Source organism: Dasypus novemcinctus, chromosome 3, assembly GCF_030445035.2.
Source record: "Dasypus novemcinctus isolate mDasNov1 chromosome 3, mDasNov1.1.hap2, whole genome shotgun sequence".
Classification (NCBI taxonomy): domain Eukaryota; kingdom Metazoa; phylum Chordata; class Mammalia; order Cingulata; family Dasypodidae; genus Dasypus; species Dasypus novemcinctus.
In genome coordinates, this window is record NC_080675.1 from 156,301,825 (window position 1) to 156,326,176 (window position 24,352).

General features: G+C 40.0%; 1 protein-coding gene across 3 annotated transcripts in view; it reads right to left on the minus strand.

The window, feature by feature from the left end:
• Positions 1-24,352, minus strand: part of LRRK1 (leucine rich repeat kinase 1) — a 131,175-nt gene that overhangs the window by 77,807 nt on the left and 29,016 nt on the right. For 2 of the 3 annotated variants that reach the window (XM_004462098.5, XM_071214326.1), the window contains one exon: positions 14,934-15,097. The exons of the other annotated variant lie outside the window; for it this stretch is intronic. In XM_004462098.5, the coding sequence (XP_004462155.2) occupies positions 14,934-15,097 (164 nt within the window). The remainder of the gene's footprint in view (positions 1-14,933; positions 15,098-24,352) is intronic. 3 annotated transcript variants of the gene reach the window in all.

Here is a 24,352-nt window from a genome sequence, read left to right on the forward strand (position 1 = left end):
AGTCATGCAAGAATAATCTGTTCTTTTATCTTATGGATGAGGCTACGAGGGCTTGCCCAAGGTTAGGGAGTTTACAATCAACACAACTACACAGGATTTGAACTGGAGTCCCTCTGTCTCCAAAGTCCATATTCTCATTCCATCCAATATTACCTAGAAAATGTGGGACATGGAGGAAGGCTTGAATTCTAGGAGTAGAGACACTGGCTGGGCTGGGCTGGGAGGTACATCTAACAAGCCAGGTAAGGAACAATCTAAGGGTCTGGAATTTATTGGAGGACAGAAGAATCACATTCAGTAGGACCAGAATAGACAACCTCCCTGCTTTCCATTCTGCCCAGGGTGGGACCCAGGAGACCTTCCATTCCAGGAAAGCACTTGCATTAAGGAGAAGTGTCAAAGTGATTGATTAAATGATTCACCACATGAAATAAACAGCTGTCTAGACTCCAGCTGGTTAAAGGCTTAAAAGCCCTATCCTTAAAGGGGGTATGTGATGTCCCATCAGCCAACCCAAGGCCCAGAGGAAGGCAGAGGACCAGGAAGGGTCAGGGCTGACTCTCTGGCTGCCGAAGGCCCAAAGGCTCTAAAGCATATATTTATTTTAATTTCAGCAGCAGAGGCAAGTATAAAATAAAAAGTAGGTCTTCCTCTATGCCTCCACCTCCCAATTCCCCTCTGTGAAAGAAACCACTCTTGCTAACCCCTGACACAGTCTTCTAGAACATGTTTCTCCATATAACACCCACAGATAATCCCACATCCAACCAAAATTTTCTTCATTTAATGTATTATGACTTTTAATTGGCATATAATATACCTGCAGAGGAGTACAAAAATTACAAGCGTTTAGTTCGAGGAATTGCCACAATTTGTCAGAATACACCCGTGAAATCAGCAGCCATACCAAGAAACATAAAGTTACCTGCACTGAATCTGCCTTCTGCCTCCTTCCAGCCACCACCTACCAGAGGTCACCCCCATCTTGATTTGTTTTTGCCTATTTCCAAACTTTACAAAATGGAATTAACAAGTCACTTTTTGTTTTGAAATAATTATAAGTTTGCAGGAAACTGCAGATAGTACTAGAGGTCCTGTGTAGTCTTCACCCAGATTCCCCCAATGGTTATGGCTTACATAATTAAAATACAAGGTCTGAACTAGGAATTTGACATTAATACAATGTGTGTGTATGGTTCTGTCATTTTGTCACATATGTAGATTCGTGCCAAGTACAGGAATGTTCCATGACCACAAAGATCTCCCTTGTGCTACCTCTTTATCATATCCACCCCTCCACCATCCCTAACCCCTGTTAACCACTAATTTGCTCTTCATGTCTATAATTTTGTCATTTTGAGCATGTGATATAAATGGAATCATGCAGAATGTGACCTTTTGAGACTGGCTTTTTAAACTCAGCATAATGCCCTTGAGAGCCATCTGAGTTGTTGGCTATTTTAAAAGCTGGTTTCTTTTTATTGCTTAGAAGTATTCCGGAGTATGTTGAACAATTGTCCTATTGAGGGACATTTTGGTGGCATCCAGTTTTGGGTTAGCACAAATTAAGCTGCTTCAAGCAATCATGCATAGGTTTTTGTTCGCATCTAAGTTTTCTTTTCTCTTGAATAGATGTCCAGGAGTACAATTGACAGGTCATATGGTAAGCGTAGGTATCGTGTGGCCACCATTTCACATTCTCACTTGTCATGGATGAGAGGTACAGTACTTTTTTCCAATTTAAAGGTTCACTTTTATTTTATTTTTAAAAGCTTTTTGAAATTATTTCAAACTTACACGACAGTTACGATTAATAATACAGACCCTATACAGAGAACTCCAACTACTCCCACCCAGAAGCCCAGATCCATCAACTTTTAATATTTTGTCACATTTGCCATATTTCATTCTATCATCTCTCTCTCCCTCTCTATTTCTTTCTCTCTCTAATTTATCCATGCATCTATCATCTAACTATCTAGATCCAGTATTTCTGTATCCTCATCAGCATCTGTTCTTGTCACTATCTTTTATTTTAACTACTCTAATAGTTGTGTAGTGATATCTCATGGTGGTCTTAATTTGTATGTCTGTAATGACCAGCATCTTAGTTTGCCAAAGGGCTGCCAATGGAAAGTACCAGAAATTGGTTGGCTTTTATAATGGGAAATTTATCAGGGGTAAAAGCTTATAGTTCCAAGGCTGTCGTTTTTGTTTTTTTTTTTAAGATTTATTTATTTATTTATTTATTTATTTATTTATTTCTCTCCCCTTCCCCCACCCCGGTTGTCTGTTCTCTGTGTCTATTTGCTGTGTCTTCTTTGTCCACTTCTGTTGTCAGCGGCACAGGAATCTGTGTCTCTTTTTGTTGCGTCATCTTGCTGTATCAGCTCTCCATGTGCGTGGCGCCATTCCTGGGCAGGCTGCACTTTCTTTCACGCTGGGCGGCTCTCCTTACGGGGCGCACTCCTTGCGTGTGGGGCTCCCCTACGTGGGGGGACACCCCTGCGTGGCAGGGCACTCCTTGCGTGCATCAGTACTGCGCATGGGCCAGCTCCACACGGGTCAAGGAGGCCTGGGGTTTGAACTGCGGACCTCCCATGTGGTAGACGGATGCCCTAACCACTGGGCCAAGTCTGCCGCCAAGGCTGTTGTATTAATCAGGGTTCTCTAGAGAAACAGAATCAACAAGCAATATCTGCCAATAGTATAAGATTCTGTAAGAGTCTCTCACGCAGCTGTGGGGATGCACAAGTCCAGATTCCGCAGGCAGGCTGCAACTAGGGGCTGCGATGAAAGTCCAGTAAGGTTCTTGATAAGTTCTGGGAGATGTTGGCTGTCCAAAGACAAGCTGGGAAATTCTCTCTCAATGCTGGAATCACTTCCCCTCTTAAGGAATTCAACTGATTAAGTGTCACTCATTGCTGATGGCAATCTCCCTGATTGATGTAATTATAATCAGCTCTCTGTGATTTACCACTGCAGTGAAGTCAATGGTGACTGAAGTCCCTTGTATTACATACAGTTAGCCCAGTGCTTGCTGGACCAAACAACTGGGCAAAATTACGTGCCCGAGTTAACACAACAGCTAATCATCAGAGTTCACCCCTTGTCAACTCGGCAGCCATACACATTACCTTAAACCATTCTTAGTCTCTAAGTAAAAACAACAATAGACATGCATATATATATATATATATATATATATATATATATATATATATATATATATATTTCTGCCTAACAATGTTCAACTTTCTTGTGTACAACCGGAAACGCATTAATTCCATACAGAATAGGGTGCAAGTTCTCGGGTAATATTCACTCTCCAACTTGACATCCTCAAATATTATGACATGAAATGGATATAACTTGCTATATGATAAAGGGAAAGTTTGGGGAAGAAGACAAAGAAATTTGTTTTGTGTACATATACAATCATCACCATAATGAAACAAGGAAGAAAGATTCATGACCATTATAGTCCTCATTTCTGTAATTGGTCACGTGGTGGAAGTTCATATTTATCATATCACCACCTTCTTACACTACCCATTCCATGTTTCCATTACCCTCAGCAAGCACTTCCTCAGTCAAATGATTGTAAGGGACTCCCCAAAAGGTCAAAGCTGGGGGCTGGGAAAGAGAAGGTAATATGGCAGGGGTGGTGATCATTTGGGCTACTTCCTCATGTAACTTACTCATGCCTTCAGGACCCACTCAAGCTCTATCTCATGTATACCACTTCCACTTTATTGTGGAGTGCTGCTGTGCATGCCCAACTTTATGGTTTGGTGGGTCAGACAATATCCAGCTCATGATAGGCAACTCAGGTGTCATGGTAACTTGATGGCCCATGGTTAAGCGTTGAGTCTCTACTAAGGCCCAGTAGCAGGCCAAAAGCTGTTTCTCAAAAGGGGAACAGTTATCTGCAGAAGATGGCAGGGCTTTGTTCCAAAATCCTAAGGGTCTGCATTGTGATTCTCCTATAGGGGCCTGCCAAAAACTCCAGACAGCATCTCTATTTGCCACTGAAACTTCCAGCACCATTGGATCTGCTGGGTCAGATGGCCCAAGTAGTAGTGCAGCTTGCAAAGCAGCCTGGACCTGATGCAGAGCCTCTTCTTGTTCTGGTCCCCAGTCAAAACTAGCAGTTTTTCTGGTTACCTGGTAAATGGGCCAGAGTAGCACACCCAAATGAGGAATGAGCTGTCTCCAAAATCCAAAGAGACCTACTAAGCATTGTGCCTCCTTTTTGGTCATAGGAGGAGCCAGATGCAACAGTTTATACTTCATTTTAGAAGGGATATCTCGACATACCCCACACCACAGGACAACTAGAAATTTCATTGAGGTGGAAGGACCTTGTGTTTTAGTTGGATTTATCTTCCATCCTCTTTCACACAAATGCTTTACTAGTAAGTCTAGAGTCTTTACTACTTCTTGCTTACTAGGTTCTATCAACATGATATCATCAATATAATGGACCAGTGTGATGTCTTGTGGGAGGGAGAGATGATCAAGATCCCTGCCGATAATATTATGACATAGGGCTGGAGAGTTGACATACCCCTGAGGCAAGACAGTGAAGGTATACTGCTGGCCTTGCCAGCTGAAAGCAAACTGTTTCTGGTGGTCCTTACTAACAGCAATTAAGAAAAAAGCATTTGCCAAATCAACAGCTGCATACCAGGTACCAGAGGACGTGTTGATTTGCTCAAGCAATGATACCATATCTGGGACAGCAACTGCAACTGGAGTCACCACCTGGTTAAGTTTATGATAATCTACTGTCCTCCTCCAAGATCCATCTGTTTTCTGTACAGGCCAAATAAGAGAGTTGAATGGGGATGTGGTGGGAATCACTACCCCTGCATCCTTCAAATCTTTGATAGTGGCACTAATTTCTGCAATCCCTCCAGGAATCTGGTATTGTTTTTAGTTTACTATTTTGCTAGGTAGGGGCAGTTCTAGCGGCTTCCACTTGGCCTTTCCAACATAATAGTCTTCACTCCACAAGTCAGGAGTTACTGAGTATGTCTATTCCAATTATGCATTTTGTAACTGGGAAAATAACCACAGAATGGGTCTGGGGACCCACTGGGCCAACTGTGAGACAGACCTGAGCTAAAACTCCATTAATCACCTGACCTCCATAAGCCCTTACTCTGACTGGTGGACCACAGTGATGTTTTGGGTCTCCTGGAATTAATGTCACTTCTGAGCCAGGGTCTAATAATCTCCAAAATGTCTGATCATTTCCTTTTCCTCAATGCACAGTTACTCTGGTAAAAGGCCGTAGATCTCCTTGGGGAAAGGAGGAAGGAAGATTAACAGTATAAATTTTGGGCAGTTTAACAGGATCCTTTCCCAAGGAGACCTGGCCACCTCCTCATTCAAGGGGCTCTGAGTCTGTAAACTGTCTCAAATCTGGGAATCAAGGGGCCCTGATTCTCTGCGTCTGTAATTTGAATTAGGGTTTTGTCCATTCCACCTAGAACTCTTCTGTTTATGCAGATCCCGAAGAAATTTAGTAGACTACCTATCTATTTCACTGCTAGGTACCCCATGATGTATTCGTCAACACCATAACTCTACATGACTCAGACTATTTTGAGTGCTTTTTTGAATCCGCCTTTCATTGCAGTAGCCACGCCCACCTTGACTTTGGTGATTAACTGCATATACTTGACTCTTACCAGATCGACATCTAATTATCCTCATAATGTTTAAGGATTCTAATTCCATCACAGCTCTCCCTACAGTAATATCTGAACTACAGAGAAGAGCAACCACAGAGCTCTTCAGGGAAGATGGCGTAACTCTTACAAATTTATTCCTCACAGTCCTGGTTAAAGGACTGGACATTCCTGGGGTGGGTGGGCAGCTCTCAACTGGTAAAGCCATTCTAGCATTCCAATCTCCCTAAGCCTTTGCCTTCGCTTTTCTACTGTGTACCAGGGCAAATCAGACATCTTAACCTCAGACATGCTATGCCATCTTTTGGCCCATGTTTCAATCAGCCACCCAAAGAAACTGTTAGAGCCCTTTGTAACTCCTTGAGCTACAGTGTTGAATCCAGAATTTCTGCCCATATCAATAAATTCAGCCTGATCCAACTTTATATTCCTTCCACCATTATCCCATACCCTTAGTATCCATTCCCACACATATTCCCCTGATTTCTGTCTATATTTGGGAAACTCATGCAGTTCTTTTGAAGTATACCTTATTTCCTCATGTCACACTTTTTCACCTTTTGGGCTTGTTGTGTTTTTAGTCTAGTAATAGGTCTAAAAGACAAGAGAGGGAGTAGGGGTGGGTAGGGAGAAGGATTAGAAATGCCTCACAAGCTTCTGACCTTAGGACATTCCCTTGTATTTTCTTCTGGTGAGACAGCATTAATCTCTTCAGTCAGGAATTGGAAGGCAGTTTCCTCAGGGCAGAGTGGAGGCTTGACAGTGTGTGCTGGAGTTTGGCTGGTGCGTGCCTCAGGGCTAGGAGGAGGTCCAGACTCCCTGGGGCAGGCTGGAGGCTAGGTAGGGCAGGCTTCAGTTTGGTTGGTACCCACCTCAGAGCTAGAAGTTGTTTCAGACTCCTTAGGGCAGGCTGGTGGCTGGATGATACAAGGTTGACAAGGTGTGGCCTGGACAGGGCAGTCCACGGCAGGTTTATCTGGTAAAGTCTTACCTGGTAAAGCAGAACTCAGGGTTCCAAAGTCTCCATAAATATCATCATCATCTCATATGTCTCCATCCCAATTCTCTGGATTCCACTCTTTTCCAATCAATGCCTTCACTTTAACTGCAGAAACCCTGTGCAGTTGAGATTTTAGTTTCCTTTGTAACTCTGCTACTTGTACAATGAGAGTCTGATTTTGGTTCTCAGATATTTAGAGCCTGTGGCTATAGGAGACAAGACTTTCTTTCAGAGCATACATAGGAACTTTTGCATCATCCATTCGGTGTTTAAGTTTCAAATTTGAAGCCTTTAACTCATCTCTTTCTTCTGTAACAGTATCCAGAGTATCTAGGAGGAGCCAGCCAATATCATTATACCATTTGATTCCACAAAACTCTGTTAAGGTGTTGAAAATACTCTCACCCAGATCCTTGCTTCTTATAAGAGTGGAAGTAGGGGAATCCAGTGATACTATTTTGTATATCTCGATTGCTAACTCACGCCATGGACTGTTAGCAGCCTCTTCATTATTGGAAAGGAAATCATCAGTACCCTTGAGTCCAATTAGAGTGAAAGAAAAATGCAGAACTCCCAGAACCACCTGAGACATCCCATGTTTAAGACTCTGTTCCTCAAGAACCAGTCCTGGTACCAAGCTGTAATACTCAGGGTTCTCTAGAGAAACAGAATCAACAAGCAATATCTGTCAATGGTATGCAATTCTGTAAGTGTCTCTCATGCAGCTGTGGGATTGCACAAGTCCAGGTTCGCAGGCAGGCTGCAGCCAGGGGCTGCCATGTAAGTCCAATGAGGTTCTTGATGAGTTCTGGGAGATGTTGGCTGTCCAAGGATGAGCTGGGAAATTCCCTCTCAACGCTGGAATCACTTCCTCTTTTAAGGCATTCAACTGATTAGGTTAAGCGTTACTCTTCCTGATGGCAATTTCCTGATTGGTGTAATTATAACCAGCTTTCTATGATTTACCATTGCAGTAAAGTCAATGGTGACTAAAGTCCATAAATGCTCTTGGATTACAGTTAGCCCAGTGATTCCTTGACCAAATAACTGGGCACAACTACCTGGCCAAGTTGACACAATGGCCTAACCATCACAGCTGTGAAACGTCCAAATCAAGGCATAAGCAGAGATGCTTTTTCTCACCAAAGTTAGCTACTTGTGATTCTGGGGTCCTGCCATGTGTCAAATATGGCCCTTGACCTCTACTGAGGTCCTACCTTCCCCTGCAGAATCTACCATCTCCTGGAGCTCAGCTGTGGGGAACCAGGCATAGGGCTTGTTTCTTACAAGGCCTCTTCTCTCAGCCTCAGCTGCTTCGCTTTTTTCCTGAGTTTGTTAGTGAACTCATTTCTTTAGCCTTGAGCTACTCTGTGGGCCCAGCCTCTTGGCAGTTCATGCTTAAGCTTTGACTGCTAGTGATCCTTGAGTCCTCCTTTCACATTGCGGGTTAAAAATGGTTTTCCTGTCTTTCTCTCTCTCTGAGTTCCAAGTTTATATCAGCTCCAGAAAGAGGGCAGTGGCTCAACCTGAGTCATACCTCACTGACGTAGTCCAATCAAAAGGGTTGCACACCCACAAGAATGGATTAGTTCAAAAACTAATCCATTTTTTGGGATTTATAAGAGAACTTTAAGCTGTTACAACCTTTATGTTTAAACATCTTTTCAGGAGCTTATTTCCCATCCATATATTATCTTCATGTTCTTTTATATATTTCCTAATTGGATTGTTGTTTTTTAAATGTTGAGGTTTGGCAGAGCTGTATATATACTAGATATAAGTTGTTTGTATCTACAGATACGGGGTTTGCAAACATCTTCTCCTGGTGTGTAGCTTGTCTTTCACCATCTTAACAGGGTCCTTCACAGAGAAGAAGATTTTAATTTTGATGAAGTTCAACTTATCCATTTTTAAAAATGTTTAGTGCTTTGGGGACCATGTCTAAAAATTCTTTACCAAGCTCTTGATCCCAAAGATTTCCCCCTATACTATCTTCTAGAAGTTTTACATTTTAAATTAAGATCTATGATCCATTTTGTGTGAATTTTTGTGTAAGTGTGTGGTTTAGGTCACTTTTTGCCTATGGATATTCAATTGGTTCAGCTCCATTGAATTACTCCTATACCTTTGTCAAAAATCAGTTGGGCTTATTTCTATGGGTCCATTTCTGTGTTCTCTATTCTGTTCTATTGAGCTAAATGTCTATTTCTCCACCAGTACAAATCAAAACAAACAGTTTTGATTACTATAGCTATATAGTAACTATTGAAATAGGGTGGACTTCCTTTCAGCGTATTCTTTTTTTCAGAATTGTTTTAGCTATTGTAATTCCTTTGTTTTTCCATATAAGTGTTAGAATAATCATGTCTTAGTGGGATAGAGATTACATCAAAAGTGTATATCAATTTGGGGAGATTTGCCAACTTACTATGTTGGCTCTTCTTATCAATAGACGTGGACTATCTCTCCATTTATTTAGATCTTTGATTTCTTTCATTAGCATTTTGTAGATTTTAGCATGACTCCTATATATGTTTTATGAGATTTACACCAAAATATTTCATTTTTAAGTAATTATGAATGTATATTTATTAAGGTTTCAATGTGTTCATTGTTAGTACTTGAAAATCAAAGCAATTGCTTTTTATATGTTGATCTTGTATGCTGTGATCTTTTAATTCACTTATTAATTCTGAGAAATGTTTTTTGGTAGATTCCTTGGTATTTTCTATGTAGACCATCACGTCATCTGCAAATAGGGATGGTGTGGCAGTTTGAAGCTTTGGTGGACCCCAGAAAATGCTGTTCTTAAAGCCAACCCATTTCTATGCATGTAAACCTATTATGGATGGGAACTTTTCATTGGATTCAGTTAAGGGAACTTCCTTTTTATTAGATCTCTTCAGTAGGGCATGACCCAGAGTGAGTCTTAATCCTTTTACTGGAGTCCTTTATAAACATAAAAAGCTACAGACACACAAAAAGCAATCGAGACAGAAAGGAAAATTAGAAATTGAAAGACGACATTGAAGCGAAAGCTATGAGCCCTGGATGAGAGGGGAGAGAACAGCAGATGCTGCCATTGTGCCCTGCCATGTGCCTGATAGCCCATAGCTGCAGCTCGATGAGAATGCATTTCTGATGATGCCTTGATTGACACTTTAATGGCCTTAGCTTATAAGTTAGTAAATTCCCATTATAAAAGCCAATTCATTTCTGGTATATTGCTCCCAGAAGCTTTAGCAAACTAAAACAGATAGGTTTACTTCTTCCTTTCATATCTGTATGCCTTTATTTCCCTTTCTTGCCTTATTGTGCTGGCTAGAATTTCTAGTACTATGTTTACTAGCAGTGGCAAAAGTGGACATACTTGCCTTGTTTCAGATCTTAGGGGGGAAACAGTCCTTGATCATTAATTATTATGCTAATTGTAGGTTTTCTTTGTCAAGTTGAAGAAATTCCTCTATTCATAATTTTTTTGGAGCTTTTATCATGTCTGGGTGTTAAGTTTTGTCAAATGCTATAAATTTCCCCATCAGTACTACTTTAACTGTATTCTATATATTCTGAAATGTTGTATTTTTATTTTCATTCAGTTCAATTTTTTAAAAAATTTCCCTTGAGACTTCCTCTTTGGCCCATTGGTTACTTAGAAGTATGTTGTTAGTTTCTAAGTGTTTGGGGATTTTCCTGCTTTCTTTCTGTAATTGATTTCTAGTTTGATTCCATAGATTCCACAGAGAACATATTAAGTATGCTTTCAATTCTTTTTAAGTGTGTTGAGGTTTGTTTTATGACCCATGATAGAGACTATCCTGGTGTATGTTCCATGGACACTTTAAAAGAATGTGTATTCTGCTGTGTTGAGTAAAATGTTCTATAAATGTTGATTAGATCCTGTTAGTTAATGGCATTGTTTAGTTCTTCTATATCCTTGCAATATTCTGTCTAGTTCTATCAGTTGTTGGGAGGGAATGTTGAAGTCTTCTGCTATAATTGCAGTTTTGTCTATTTCTCTTTTCAGTTATATCAGTTTTTACTTCACATAATTTGCAGCTCTGTTGTGTGGTGCATGTATAGTTAGGATGGTGATGTCTTCTTGGTGGACTGACCTTTTCATTATTATTTAATGTATCTCCCTGTCTCTGGTAATTTTCTTTGCTCTGAAGTCTACTTTATCAGATTTAATATAGCTTGATTAATTTTTGTATACTATATCTTTTTCCATCCTTCTATTTTTACCTACATATATCATTATATTGGAAGTGAGTTTCTTATAGAAAGCATATAGTTTAATCATGGTTTTTATCCATTCCAATTTGTCTTTAAATTGATGTATTTAGACAATTTACTCTTAATGTCATTATTTATGTGTTAAGACTTAAATCTGTCGTTATTTTTTGTTTTGTTTATTCTCTCTGTTTTTCAGTTTTCTATTTTTGTTTTCCTGCTTATGGTTTATGGAATATTTTTAAGATTTCATTTTGACTTTAGTGTTTTTTTAGTTTATCTCTTTGTGTAGTTTTTTTTTTTTAGTGGTAGCTCTAGGTATTACATTATAGTGTTGATATTTTACCATTCAAGTGAAGTTTAGAAATCTTACATCCCTTTATGTCCTGTATCCTCCTCCATTTACAAAATAATCGTTTTAAATATTTCCTCTACATAAAGAATCATAGTAGGCAGTATTGTAATTTTTAAAAAATTGTCAAACATAATTTAGAAAACTCTCAAGATGAGAAAGTCATTTTATTTGCTTATATTTTTTTCTTGCTATGTTCTTTGTCACTTTAGGATATCCCAAAATTCCTTCTTTAATCGTTTTTTTCCTCTATTTAGAGAACTTCCTTTAACCATTCTGGAAAAAGATTTTCTTAGTTTTCCTTCACTGAGAATGTTTTGCTTTTGCTTTAATTTTTTTAAAAAATTTCTCTCCCTTCCCCCACCCCCAGTTGTCTGTTCTCTGTGTCTATTTGCTGCGTGTTCTTCTTTGTCCGCTTCTGTTGTTGTCAGCAGAATGGGAATCTGTGTTTCTTTTTGTTGCATCATCTTGTTGTGTCAGCTCTCTGTGTGTGCGGCGCCATTCCTGGGCAGGCTGAACTTTCTTTCGCGCTGGGCGGCTCTCCTTACGGGGTGCACTCCTTGCGTGTGGGGCTCTCCTATGCGGGGGACACACCCGTGTGGCACAGCACTCCTTGCTTGCATCAGCACTGTGTGTGGGCCAGCTCCACAGGAGTCAAGGAGGCCCAGGGTTTGAACCTCGGACCTCCATGTGGTAGACGGATGCCCTAACTACTGGGCCAAGTCTACTTCCCTCGCCTTAATTCTTGAATGACATTTTCCCTGGATAAAGAATTCTGAGTTAACAAAGTTGTCCTTCAGTGCCTGAAAACTGTCATGCCACTTCTTTCTGACCTCTTTGGTTTCCAATGAGAAATCTGCTGTCATATGATTTGTTTTTTCCCCTTTAGGCAATATGTTGCTTCTCTCTGGCTTTTTCTAATAATTTTTATTTTGTTTTAGCTTTAATTTTAAGAAGTCTTATTATGATCTCTCTTGGCATGGATTTCTTTGGGTTTCTCCTTTGGGTTTACTCCACTTCTTTATATAAACCTGTCCTTTCCATTCTGCTGTTGAGCCCGTCCACTAATTTTTTTTTTTTTTTTTTTTTAGTTAATGTGTTTTCTAATTCTAAAGTTTTCATTTGGCTCTTCTTGATATCTTCTATTTCTATGATGAGACTTTTTAATTTAATTTAATTTTATTTGCTGAGATTTTTAATTTTTTCATCTGTTTCAAGTGTGTTCATAATTGCTCACTGAAGAATTTTGATGACTGCTTTAAAATTCTTGTCAGATAACTCTAATATGTGAGTTATCTTGCTGTTGGAATCTGTTGATTTTCTTTTCTCATTCAGTTTGAGATTTTTTTTTTAACTTGGTATTTAAACCTTGCGCTTTAGGAGGCCTCCTCTGACTCCACTGTGATGGGTGAACAGGGGTTCCACTTTCCTGCCAGATGGGGATGGAAGTTTAGGGTCTCTGCTAGGCTTCCAGTGGGAAGGGACTATTTGTTAATGCTGAGCAGGGTTGGGGTTTCAAGTTTCCCACTGGACTTCCTCTGATAGTATCTGGTTGGGGCAGGGGCGAGAGTTGTCTCATTACTTCCAGGTGAGGATGGAACACTATTACCTTCTGTGAGCCAGAGCTGCACGGCTGGCTCCTTCTTCTGCAGTTGTCCGGGAAACTTACTGAACTTGCCACACATTTGGGCCTAAACATATGCTCTCCTTGAGCTTTCTAAGAAAGTCTGGTTTATTAAGGTATAATTTATCTACAGTAAATTCACCTTTTTTAGGTGCAGTTTGATGACTTTTGACCTTGGAGACCATTGGTTACCATCACCACAATTAAGATCTGGACTCTTTTCACTACCCCCAGAGCCATCTGGTATTTGTCCTACCTTCCTTGCCCTACCTTCCTCCCTATCCATCCTCAGCTCCACAAGGTTGTGGACTCCTTGAGGACAGGAACTACATCCAGTGACAGGCTGATTCTCCACTGAAGAGTCAGGCAGAGGACATGGACCTTGGTGCCAAGTGGATACTGGTTTGAATTGTGGCTCTGCTACTTACCACCCGTGTGTCCTTGGATATGTTCATTAATTTACTGGGCTTCTGTTTCCTCATAATCAAATGGGAATAATTAGAACTCCCCCAAATGCCTTCATGGTAGGCATAAAGGGAGCTGATGTTTTTAGGGAACTCAGCTCACAGAAAGTAGTCCAGGATAAGCAGCTGTGCTATGAGTTTGTAAGTGGGCCATCCCATGTGCACCCAGGCACCATACTAGCCAAGGGAAGCACAGGTCCAGGCTCTGTCAGCTGTCCACAAATTCTCCCTGCTGGGGGTCACCCTGTGCCCACCCAAGAAGCCCACAGCCCTGATGTGCTTGTGTGTCAGCCTGGATCTCCCAGTCCACGGGAGGGAGGTCTTTTGCCACATCCACTGTGAATAAATAATTGGAGGAATCCGAAAATGCCTTCTCAATGATTCCCAAGCACATTGTACTTACCACCACCAATAAAATCTCTTACACTTCTGAGAACAGACTGGAGGTTTAGGAAGTGAATGGTTTCTAACTACTGGAGATGAACTATTGGAAACTAATGGAAACATGTTAAGCCTGTGCTGATCAAAAAATTTCAAATAAAGCATTAGTAAAGTCTTTCCATGGTAACAGCCAATAATCATTCCTGCATGGGCAAAGCTGTGGAAATAGGCCCTCAGGTATTGGTGGGAGGGTTAATCAGTACAACAATTTTGGAAAATAGTTTGACATGCTTCAAAATGTTAAAAATGCTCATCCCCACACTCTCAATTCCTGTGAATCTGTGCTAAAAAGTAGTCTTAAAATCAAAGAATTATGCAAAAGTAGTCAATATAGCATTCTTTCTGTTAGTGAAAAAATGAGAAGCAAACCAAATCTCCAATCATGAGGTATGGTTGGGTTAATGCGAGCATCCCTGCCAGATGGGATGTCATACAGCCTTTGAAGGTTATGTTCAGAAGAAATTTATAATCATATGGAAAATTCTTGATATATTATGTGTGAAAAAGCAGTAAGCAAAACCGTATATACAATTTGACTGTATCTGTATTAAAAACAACAACAATGACAACAACAAATTTATTTCCAAAACAATAGACTGGAAGGAAACAGACCAAACTGTGAAGGGGGGTTGTTTGTGTATATTAAGAATATGGTTGGTTTTTTATTCTTTGTTTTCTACTTTTATATATTTCCTAAATTTTCATTTTCTTTTTTTAGCACATGCTATTTCTTTTTTTTCTTCCTTTTTTTAGTTAGAAAAGTTGTAGGTTTACAGAAAATCATACATAAAATACAGAGCTCCCATAGGTACATTCTATTTCTATAATGCAAAGAAAGTGTAAATACATACAGTAGGTTAAGCCTTCAGTTGGGGATTTTGCTCTGAACATTTATGTACCCCCTCCCCGCCTTAGTCAAAGGCTTTAGAGTCAAAGGTGATGTCAGGTTATGAAAGTCGACTTGCAATGCACAGCACTCATAAGTTTACTCATAAAATGGGATATGTTCCAGGTATTTCTAGAACCTCCCCATTATGATTTTGACAATAACCAAAAACTCAATTGCTCCTCCCCCTGCATCCATCCTGGATCCTAGCTGCGGCCGAGAGCAGCATCCCCCTACCTTTTCCCGTTGGGATGTGCTCTGGTCACAAGTTTCTCTAACCAGGTCCCGGGCCTTGCTGGGGTCTCCCTGCCTGTATGCAGTATCAACGCCTTCTATCCTGGGGGAGCGTGTGATGGGATTGTTGCCTGGCGTGGACGGTTTGCTGCCCATGTCCACTGCACCTGCGGGAGGAAACACAGACATGGTGGCCCTGTCACTGCTGGCTTGCTCACATGAGTCAAGGACAGGAAGGCAGAAGGACCAGCTGCCTGTGATAGAGCCTTTGTGGGGCGGGGGGAGGGGGGAGAGGCTTTAGGAAGAAAAGGAGTCCCCTTGGAACAGGGCTGTCATCAAGCATCCCCAGTAAGGATTAGAGTGGACTTAATGATATCCTATTCATGAACTATTGTGGTTAATAATCGAGAAAATGTGGCATTGGTGTGGAAAAAGTGGCCATGGTGGCTGCTGGGTGTGGGGAATGGGAGGAAGAAATGAGATGTGGAGGCATTTTTGGGACTTGGAGTTGTCCTGGGTGGTGCTCCAGGGACAATTGCTGGACATTGTATGTCCTCCCATGGCCCACTGGATGGAACGTGGGAGAGTGTGGGCTATGGTGTGGACCACAGGCCATGGGGTGCAGCGATGCCCAGAGATGTACTCATCAGATGCAATGGATGTGTCATGATGATGGGGGAGAATGTTACTGTGGGGGGAGTGGTGGGGTGGGGGTGGTGGGGGTGAATGGGGACCTCATATTTTTTGAATGTAATATTTTTTAAAAAATGAATAAATTGAGTAGAATTTGGAAAAAAAAAAAAGATAATAAATTTCCACCAGTCCCCCCCCCCAAAAAAAAAAGCATCCCCAGACCCAGAGACCTGTAACCCTTATGGAGAACACTTCCTGCATCTCCTCCAGAGGTGACTCTCCAAGGCTAGGGTTGGTGCAGACAGAAGCTGGGCTGTCCATACAGGCACCAGGCAACCGGGCACAGCTCTGGAAGATTCTGCAGTGAGACGGCTACTTAGAATGGTTCCAGGAACAAGGAGCAGCCCCCCAGTGGGGAACTGCCAGGCAGACCTCAGTGACAACAGGGGGCACTTTTGTGGGAGGGCTAGTAGTCCCAGATGTGTCGCTTACAGGGGAAACCATTAAGTGGTGAAAGAAAGACAGGTCCAATCCTGGGTGTGTGGAAATCTATATGCTTCTGAAAGCCTCTCTCTGCTTAGACAACCCCACAAAGAGCCTAGGATTTAGAGTCAACAGCACGTCATTCCATAGCTACCCCTGCTCAGACATGCTGTGCTATGATCTCCGGCCATTGCCAGCAAAGCTGGGCTTTAAGACCCTCTTGGTCCACTAGTGGGACTGGTCTGGAAAATTCCTTGACACCTCTGGCTTAGCAAGGAATGTGCTTTTGGTCTCTAAGAGTGGACACTGGCCTATACTGGGTGGAAGAAGGTGAAAGGAGCCTGGAAGACTGAACTCCTAGTGCTACTCTGGAGGAAAAGTCAGCCTAGCAGGAGGCCCCAGTGCGGTGAGCTGGGTCATCCATGTACCATGCGCTGGCATTTACTGAGCAATAGGATAGACTAAGCACAGTACTGATGCTAAGGATATGAGGTTGGTGCCTTCCCTCATCAAGCTCCCACTCCTAACTCAGGGTCTGTGGACCCCCAAAGAGGACTCCTGAACATCTTGAAACTGAACAGAAAACTTGATGCATGTGTGTATTTTTCTGGGGAGAAAATTCAAGGCTTCTATGAGATTTCCAAAGGAGTTGTTGACCAGAGTTAAGGACTTTATAGAGATCACAGAAGAGCCTGCAGTGAATGGGTAGTTAAATTTAGATTGTGTTGAGTTATGGCAAAAACAGGGGGAGAATTCTATCATCCTTAGCCAAGTTCATATGGGAATGAAATTGGGTCTCCCAGCTCTCAGGTTAGGACTAAAGCCATACCATCTCTCTGCTATCTCTTTGAAGGGATGAATAAAATAGACTTTAGCCTGCTCTTTTAAAAGAGCAAATGCTGAGTAAGGGTGATGCCTAAACATTCACATCCCAAAACTGAATGTCATGATTGTGGCTAATATTTGGAAAATAAATGTTTTAAAATTTATTTATAATAGCATCCAAAACTGTATACTCACAAATAAATTTTTAAAAAGATGGGGAAGACCTGAACACTCAAAACTCTAAAATACCATTGAGAGAAAGTAAAGAAGACCTCAGAAATGAAAAGCCATCTTATGTTCATAGAAGACCCAATATTGTTAAGATGTCAGTTCTCCCCAATTTGATCCACAGAGTCAATGTAATCCCAATCATAATTCCAACAGGCATTTTTCAGGGTAGAAATTGATACTAAGTTGGTAATGAAATGCAAAGGACCTAGAATATCCAAAATAATCTTGAAGAGGAAAGAGAGTTAGAGGACTCATACTCCCTGACTTCAAGACTTTCTATAAAGCTACAGTAATCATTACAATGGACTACAGGCATAGAAAGATAGATTCATGAAACAGAATAGGAGATTTGAGCAAAAGACCCACACTAATACATCTAATTGACGTTTGAAAAAAGGTGCCAAAGAAATACATCAAATAAGACAAAGCCTTTTCAACAAATAGAACAACTGAAATAAAATGAAATCTTGACCCCCCACTTCTCATCATGTGCAAAAATTATTTGGTGATGGATCATGAACTTAAACACAAAGGCCAAAACTATAAAGCTTTTGGAAGAATGCATACGTGAATATCTTCATGACTTGAGAATAAGTAGAGATTTCTTAGATGGGTGCAGAAAGCAACAACCATAACAGAAATATTGATAAATTATACTTGATAAAAATTTAAAACTTCTGATCATTAAAAGAGGTCGTTTTAAAATGAAGAGGTAGGTTACAGACTGGGAGAAAATATTTACAAAACATATATCCAACAGAAAATTAGTATCCATGATATACAAAGTACTCTTACAATTCTATAGCAAAAAGACACACAATCCAGTTAAATACAGGCAAAGATTTGAACAGGCACTTCACAAAAGAAGATATTCAAAGGGCTCAATATCATTAGTCATGAGGGAAATGCATATTAAAACCCCAGCGGGACATCACTACACTCCCACCAGAATGGCCAAAATGAACAAAGACTGACAATATTTAGTGAGGCTAAGGAGCAAGCCAAGCATCCAGACATTGTTGGTTAGAGTGTAAAATGATATAACTACCTTGGACACAGGTCTGGCAGGTTCTTATAAAACTAAGCATACATCCACTCTATGACTCAACAATTCTATTCTTAGATATGTACCCAAGAGAGATGAAAGCCTATATTAAAAAATATTTCTACAAGAATGTTCACAGCAACTTTATTCATAAAATTTCCAAACTGGAAATAGCTCAGGTGCCAAAAGAAGAATGTATGAACAAACTGTGGTAGAATCAAACAATGGAATGCTACTCCACAATCAAAAGGCATGAACCAACACATGAAATAACTGATGTTACTCTCAATAACATTATGCTGAGTGAAAGAAATCTCATCCCAAAATGGTTCCATCTGCATGATGTTCTAAGCTATGGTGAAAAAAGCACTAGATGTCCTGCAGGGAAGGGAAAGGTAGTAAAGATGATCAGAGAAGGGGTTGATGATTCTAGATCTTGTCAGTGGGTTTCATGACACATGTCTTTGCATTTGCCAGTTCTCAAATAGTTCATTGAAGATTTGTGCATTGCACTTTATACAAATTTTATCTACAGAACCATAAACAATATTGGACCATAATCAGTAACATGCATGCTAAAGTATTACAGAGGTGAGGTGTCAAGATGCCTGCAGCTTACTTTTGAAATGCACTAAAAATTAGATGGGTTGATGGATGGATAAAAGATAGATAAAATAGATGAAATTGTGACACAGCAATTTCAGAAAATGTTCATGACAACATGTAACTGATGAATATATGGTTCGTTTCCCTAACCTTTACCAGATATTTGAAATGTTTCATAAGAAAATGTTGGGGAAAAATGTGAATCGCCATGTCGTATCTCCAATGTAGCTTGCCAAATGACATACTGAATGAGCTCGGCTGCTAACACAGTAAAACCCTTTCTGTAAAAAGGTGAAGTCAAGCTGTTTACAGAGAAAAGGTCCTTAATTTACCCAGGGTCTTTATAATTGATTTGAAGCCATTTCAAAGGCAACCATTCTGAAAATGCACATGAATGATGACCATCACACGCAATCTGTATCATTGCTGAAATCCCAGGCAGATGGCCGTATCCGAGTGGAGATTATTCCATTTTGGCTGTGTATTTTCAGAAAGAGGAATCAGAAAATGGCTTAGTGTGTAAGTGACTTTATATGCAAAGAAGGCAGCTTCACTTCCCAACACACACTGATACTTCCATCAATTATTTACAGCCAGAGACCCTGAGCTATCTGAGGGTAGGTGGGAGGGAGAAGTAGCAGAAGGAGGTAGAATTGAATGCAGCATTATCCATCAGAAGGTGGCACTTAATTATGTCTCTGTTCAACTCCCCAAAGTAAACAGATACCTGCCTTAGCTCAGTAGAGTTGTCTTTTTAGAGGCAAGTAGGCATGTGTGTATATTTGTGTATTTGTGCATGAGTAGGGATAAAGTAACCTCTTCTAGTCATGTTAGAACATCAATAAAAACAGTTAAACCATTAAGCCCAAGATAAGTGACATAGAGAAGGTGGAATCCAATACATTTGATGCATGTGGAATGACAAATGTGATTTTACATTAACTTGATTTAAAAAAAAATGCAGAGTAAATGACACAAGAAAAGGCTTAAATATGAGGATTAAGAACCTGCTCATATTTTATTATTCTGTTGCTGTGCTTTCGATTTTGATGGCTGCTGATTTTCTTAAGAGGAAGCAACAAGGCATATCCACCTCACTGGGCCTGTGAGCTGGGTCCAGTCCAATCAAACTGGTGGAAGGACATTACTGAAAAACATCCTTTACTGCACATACATTAATCTAATCTTCTGACCTCATTTAATTTCCTGGAATTATAAAGAGAACAGCTACTATATATTTAACTGGAAACAAAAAGGACCAAAATGCTAATAATGGTTATTAAGGGGTGGAGAGGGTTGTCAATGATAAAATCATTTCTTCATTCCTCTATTTCCCCAAGTTCCCTGTAACAGATTATTTACAAATTTAAAGAAATTACACACAAATCATAGAAGAACACATGCTCATTGGAAAACACTTCAAGAAGACAGAAACATATATAAAAGGCAGAAATGTCCCCTTTACCACCTTCAGACACTTCTCCCTATAGGTAAATAGTTATGTTTATAGTCATTGCTTTCTAAAACATACTTCAGTATTGCGTTTCAGAATTGGTGCCCTTTGATTTCAACTTAAAATACTGGGAACTACATGTGTACTATTTGGAATTATTCAGTTATATATGCTTAATTCATCAACCATCATCCATAATTTTATTCTTTTATACTTTTGAACATTGCAGCTCTCAATATTTTCCTTGTTCAGGTTTAAAATGCATATTTTAAAAATCTAACACCACAAAGCTTATTTTATTTCAACAAGTATTAATGTCTCAATCAAGTAGTTATAAGTAGTGATAAAATAATAGTAGAACATTAGAATGGTTCTGTTTCAAATTTTTAAAAATCATTCATTTTTGGTCTCTAAATTATAATTTGTATCATTTTCCTATAAAGAGATGTCAATTCTATATCTATCTCTTTATATCGAGAGAGATATGACTAAAAACAGATATCTTACATGCTTTCAATGCACGGTTTACATGCTTACTGAGTACTTAACTAAGTACTAAGTAAAAGAAGACATGAGCAAACCTTTTTTTTAAGGTTCACTTAATTTTAAGGTTTGGTTGGTGTTGCTTATTTCATTTTAGGAGAGATTCAATTAGAAGTAGGAACTAGTGAGGGGAGTATATCAATTTAGTGACTAGCTAGGGTTACAGATTCATTACATGTAGAGTTTTTCAAGAACACAAGACAACATGTATGATAAACTGTGAGAAGATAAGTGAGCCCACTCCTGGTTGGTTATAAAAGTTAACATCAACCTCAACCTGGTTCTTAAATGTACTGGACATGGGTTACATGGCAAATTAAGGTTTATTATGTGAAGAAGCATTTGGTTAAAAACACACACAAAATATTTTAAAACCTGAAGAACCATAACATCATTTAGTCCTTGTTAATCACCGTTAACTCAACATTCTATTTATAAAGGAACACTTTCAGTAACAATGTATGGCTCACATATGCAGCCATTTCTAGGAGAAATGTTCTTAGTCACCAATAACTCAGTCTCTGCATATCATTTCTGTAATTCATGTTTTAGAAAAATTAATTATTCATATTACAGAAAAATTGTTGGGAATTATCCTTTCCTTTCTGTATTTTGGGCAAGTATCAAAACAGAATTTCAAGAATATTATAGCATGAAGCCTGATGATAAAAACCATGTTCACTGTAGTCTTTAGGCATACCTATGAAAGATTCCTCCTTTGTCTGTCAATTCTCTGAGCCTGTTCTGTCTCAGGGAGACACTCTTACCTTTTCTTCTAAAATAGTATTCGCTAAATCATCTCTCTTAACAATTGGATTAAAATTCTCCCTCTACATTTTCTTCTACAAATCTAGGACAATGGCTAAGAAAGGCACGTACATTCTCTAAGTTCTAAACAGTGGCCTTTTTTGTGTATATATTTAATTTCTCATCCCCAGAAAAAAACACATGTCCGATGGATGGCGATGCTGTTCATCAATACAAAATACATGGCATCCTCTGTACCTCCTAGAAAAGACACTCACATTCTACCTGCACTTCCCAGAATTTTTTGTACTCACTTCCATCAAAAGAGTAGCAAAAAGTAAAAATATATCACCTCATAGTTCATTGCAGAACAAACAAAAATATACTTCAAAACGCCACTGACCTGGTCTTACTTGTTAAACCATCATCCGCAGAGTCCCCATGTGGCCAAACCCTGGGGAGGGAGCTGTCCCTTCCGGAGGTGCCACCTCCTGGCCCTGGGGTGGGGGTGGGGGTTCAGCCTCCATGGTCCTCCATTTACCAGGTTTCAGCTGGAAAGATGCTTCTTTCTTCCCATGACATGACTGTAGAGGTTTAGCCTCGGCAGCAGTTTTCACCTCTAGGTCATTACATTACGGTGAAACCCAACACTTTATTTCTCAGAGAGGATGCAGAGGTTGGCGGGCGCGGAGGGGAGGGGAGGCGACATGGGTCCCCAGGGTGGCCCACGGTGGAAATTGTTCACCGGCTCCAGATGGCCAGTGCTCAGTCCCCATCACGCTTGGCCACAGGATGGGGCCAGCAACAGGAAAGAAAGCAAAGCCAGCCCGGGGTGTTTGCGAGGCACCTGAACACAAGAAATAGAGCAAAAAGAAACCCACACAAAGCTGAGGCTGGGTGCTTTTAATAAGAGAAAAGCTTCTATTATATACAGCACAAATTTATAACTTTGTAGCTATTTTCGCCAAAACATTGAAAATGGATTTTGGTTAATGAAAGGGGGATGGATGGTGATCTACACAAACAAATCACATACAAAAATGTTATTTTCTTTAGTAATGAAAAACACAATGAAATTACTCATAAGATGCCACGGTACAGCCACCCAACATAGTGAAACTGGCCAGCTTGCAGTGAAGTTGGTACGTTGGAATGAAGGGTTCTTTCAGAAAGCAACAGGACAACACATCACTAGACCCAGGGGAGGTTCTGCTCATTCACCCGAGGTTTTCTCTCTTAGGAATTTACCTGCAGAAATAATGTGGCAGAAACAAAAAGATACATTCTTGAGCTATGGAACTGTGGCCTGCAGAATTACCTTCTATAGTGGAGGCAGGAAACAACTGCCAACCTAATAAACGACCAACAGCAGAGAATTAGGAAGTAGCCTTTGTGCCAGCATTGGACTGGGTCCTCTACTTATATCATCTAACATAATGTTCACAGAAACCCTCTGAAGAAGGTGTCAGACGTAGGTTAAAGGGCTGGTACATAGCAGAGGCAAGACTGGAACCAAGAAGGCCTCTGTAACCCCAGAGCACATAGAATTTCCACTACTCCACTTTTTAATTTAGTTCCTTAGGGTAATGCAAAATGAGGGACTGTTATGAAGTCATTAAAACTGATAATACAGACTAAGGAGAAGCATGGAAAATACTCAGCACATAATAAATTCTAAAAAGAGTAGTATATGGAAGAAATTGTATAATATCATGAGAAAAAAAATGTAATGTCTAATGCCAGATTGGCACCATTTGAAAAATAGGCAAAACGAAATAATTTATTCCAGGTTGGTGGATTATGTGTGACTAACTTTTTTTTTTTTTTTTTTTTTGGTAATGGCAACATTATTCTTAACATTCGAAAAATGCTTTGGGGAAAAACAAGTATCTCTCAAGTAGGTAGAGTCTATTATTTTTGTTTGTGAAAATTGAGTCTGCCTTTCTCTGTTAAAAAAAACAAAACCTGAAGGGCATATGCATGTAAATGATAGCAGTGGTTGCCTTGAAATGGCAGATTTTTTCCTATTTGTGTTTTGCTGTGATTTTTTTTTTTTGCACATAGCTTGCATTGCTTTTGAAATTAAGAATATTAAAAGAAGAAAAAATAAACCTCCCCAAAAGTTGTCTGCTTTCAACCTAGTTTAATACTTTGTGGATAATATTATCTAAATGGAAGCAACTTTTTTCTACTGGATACACAAAAAGTCTTGACTTAGTCACTCTGGCAGGAAGGTCAGAGAGCCAGAAAATCTTGCTGCAGATTTTAAAAGATAAAATACAACAGTCTTGACTACTAGTTAGTCTATCAGTAATTGGTGCCACTGATGGAGTCCTGCCAGGAGCTGTGGGAGGTGTGCTGCACATAGCCCCCTTCCTCCCACACCTGTGCAAGGCAGGTGTCTTCATCGCCACTCCCTGATGAAGCAGCCAGTTCTCTAACTGATTAGAGCAGCTGTTTGCCCCACCCAGCTCGCAACTGCAGACCTGAGACTTGGACCCCCAGCCCTGAGGTCAAAGGCTGATCTCCCTACCTCCGGGGTTGTGCACTTCCAACAAAACCTGAGCCACTTATTAGGAGCATCATGTGCATGGCAAGGACGTGGGAACGAATAGGTAAGATGATCCTGTTTCCTGAGATGGAGAAACCAGAGAGGAAATTGAAACCAATTCCTCCATAAATTTGCCATGGCAGAGAAAGAGAAAAATAGTAATGTAGAGCTACATTAAATTCATTGTTTAGTTATTTTATTTATTTTTGTTGTTTTTTTTTTCATTTGTTATATGGTCATTCCTTCACTCCATAAATATTAAGAGCCTATTATGTGCTGAGCTAGGCCCAGCTGGATAAAAAAGC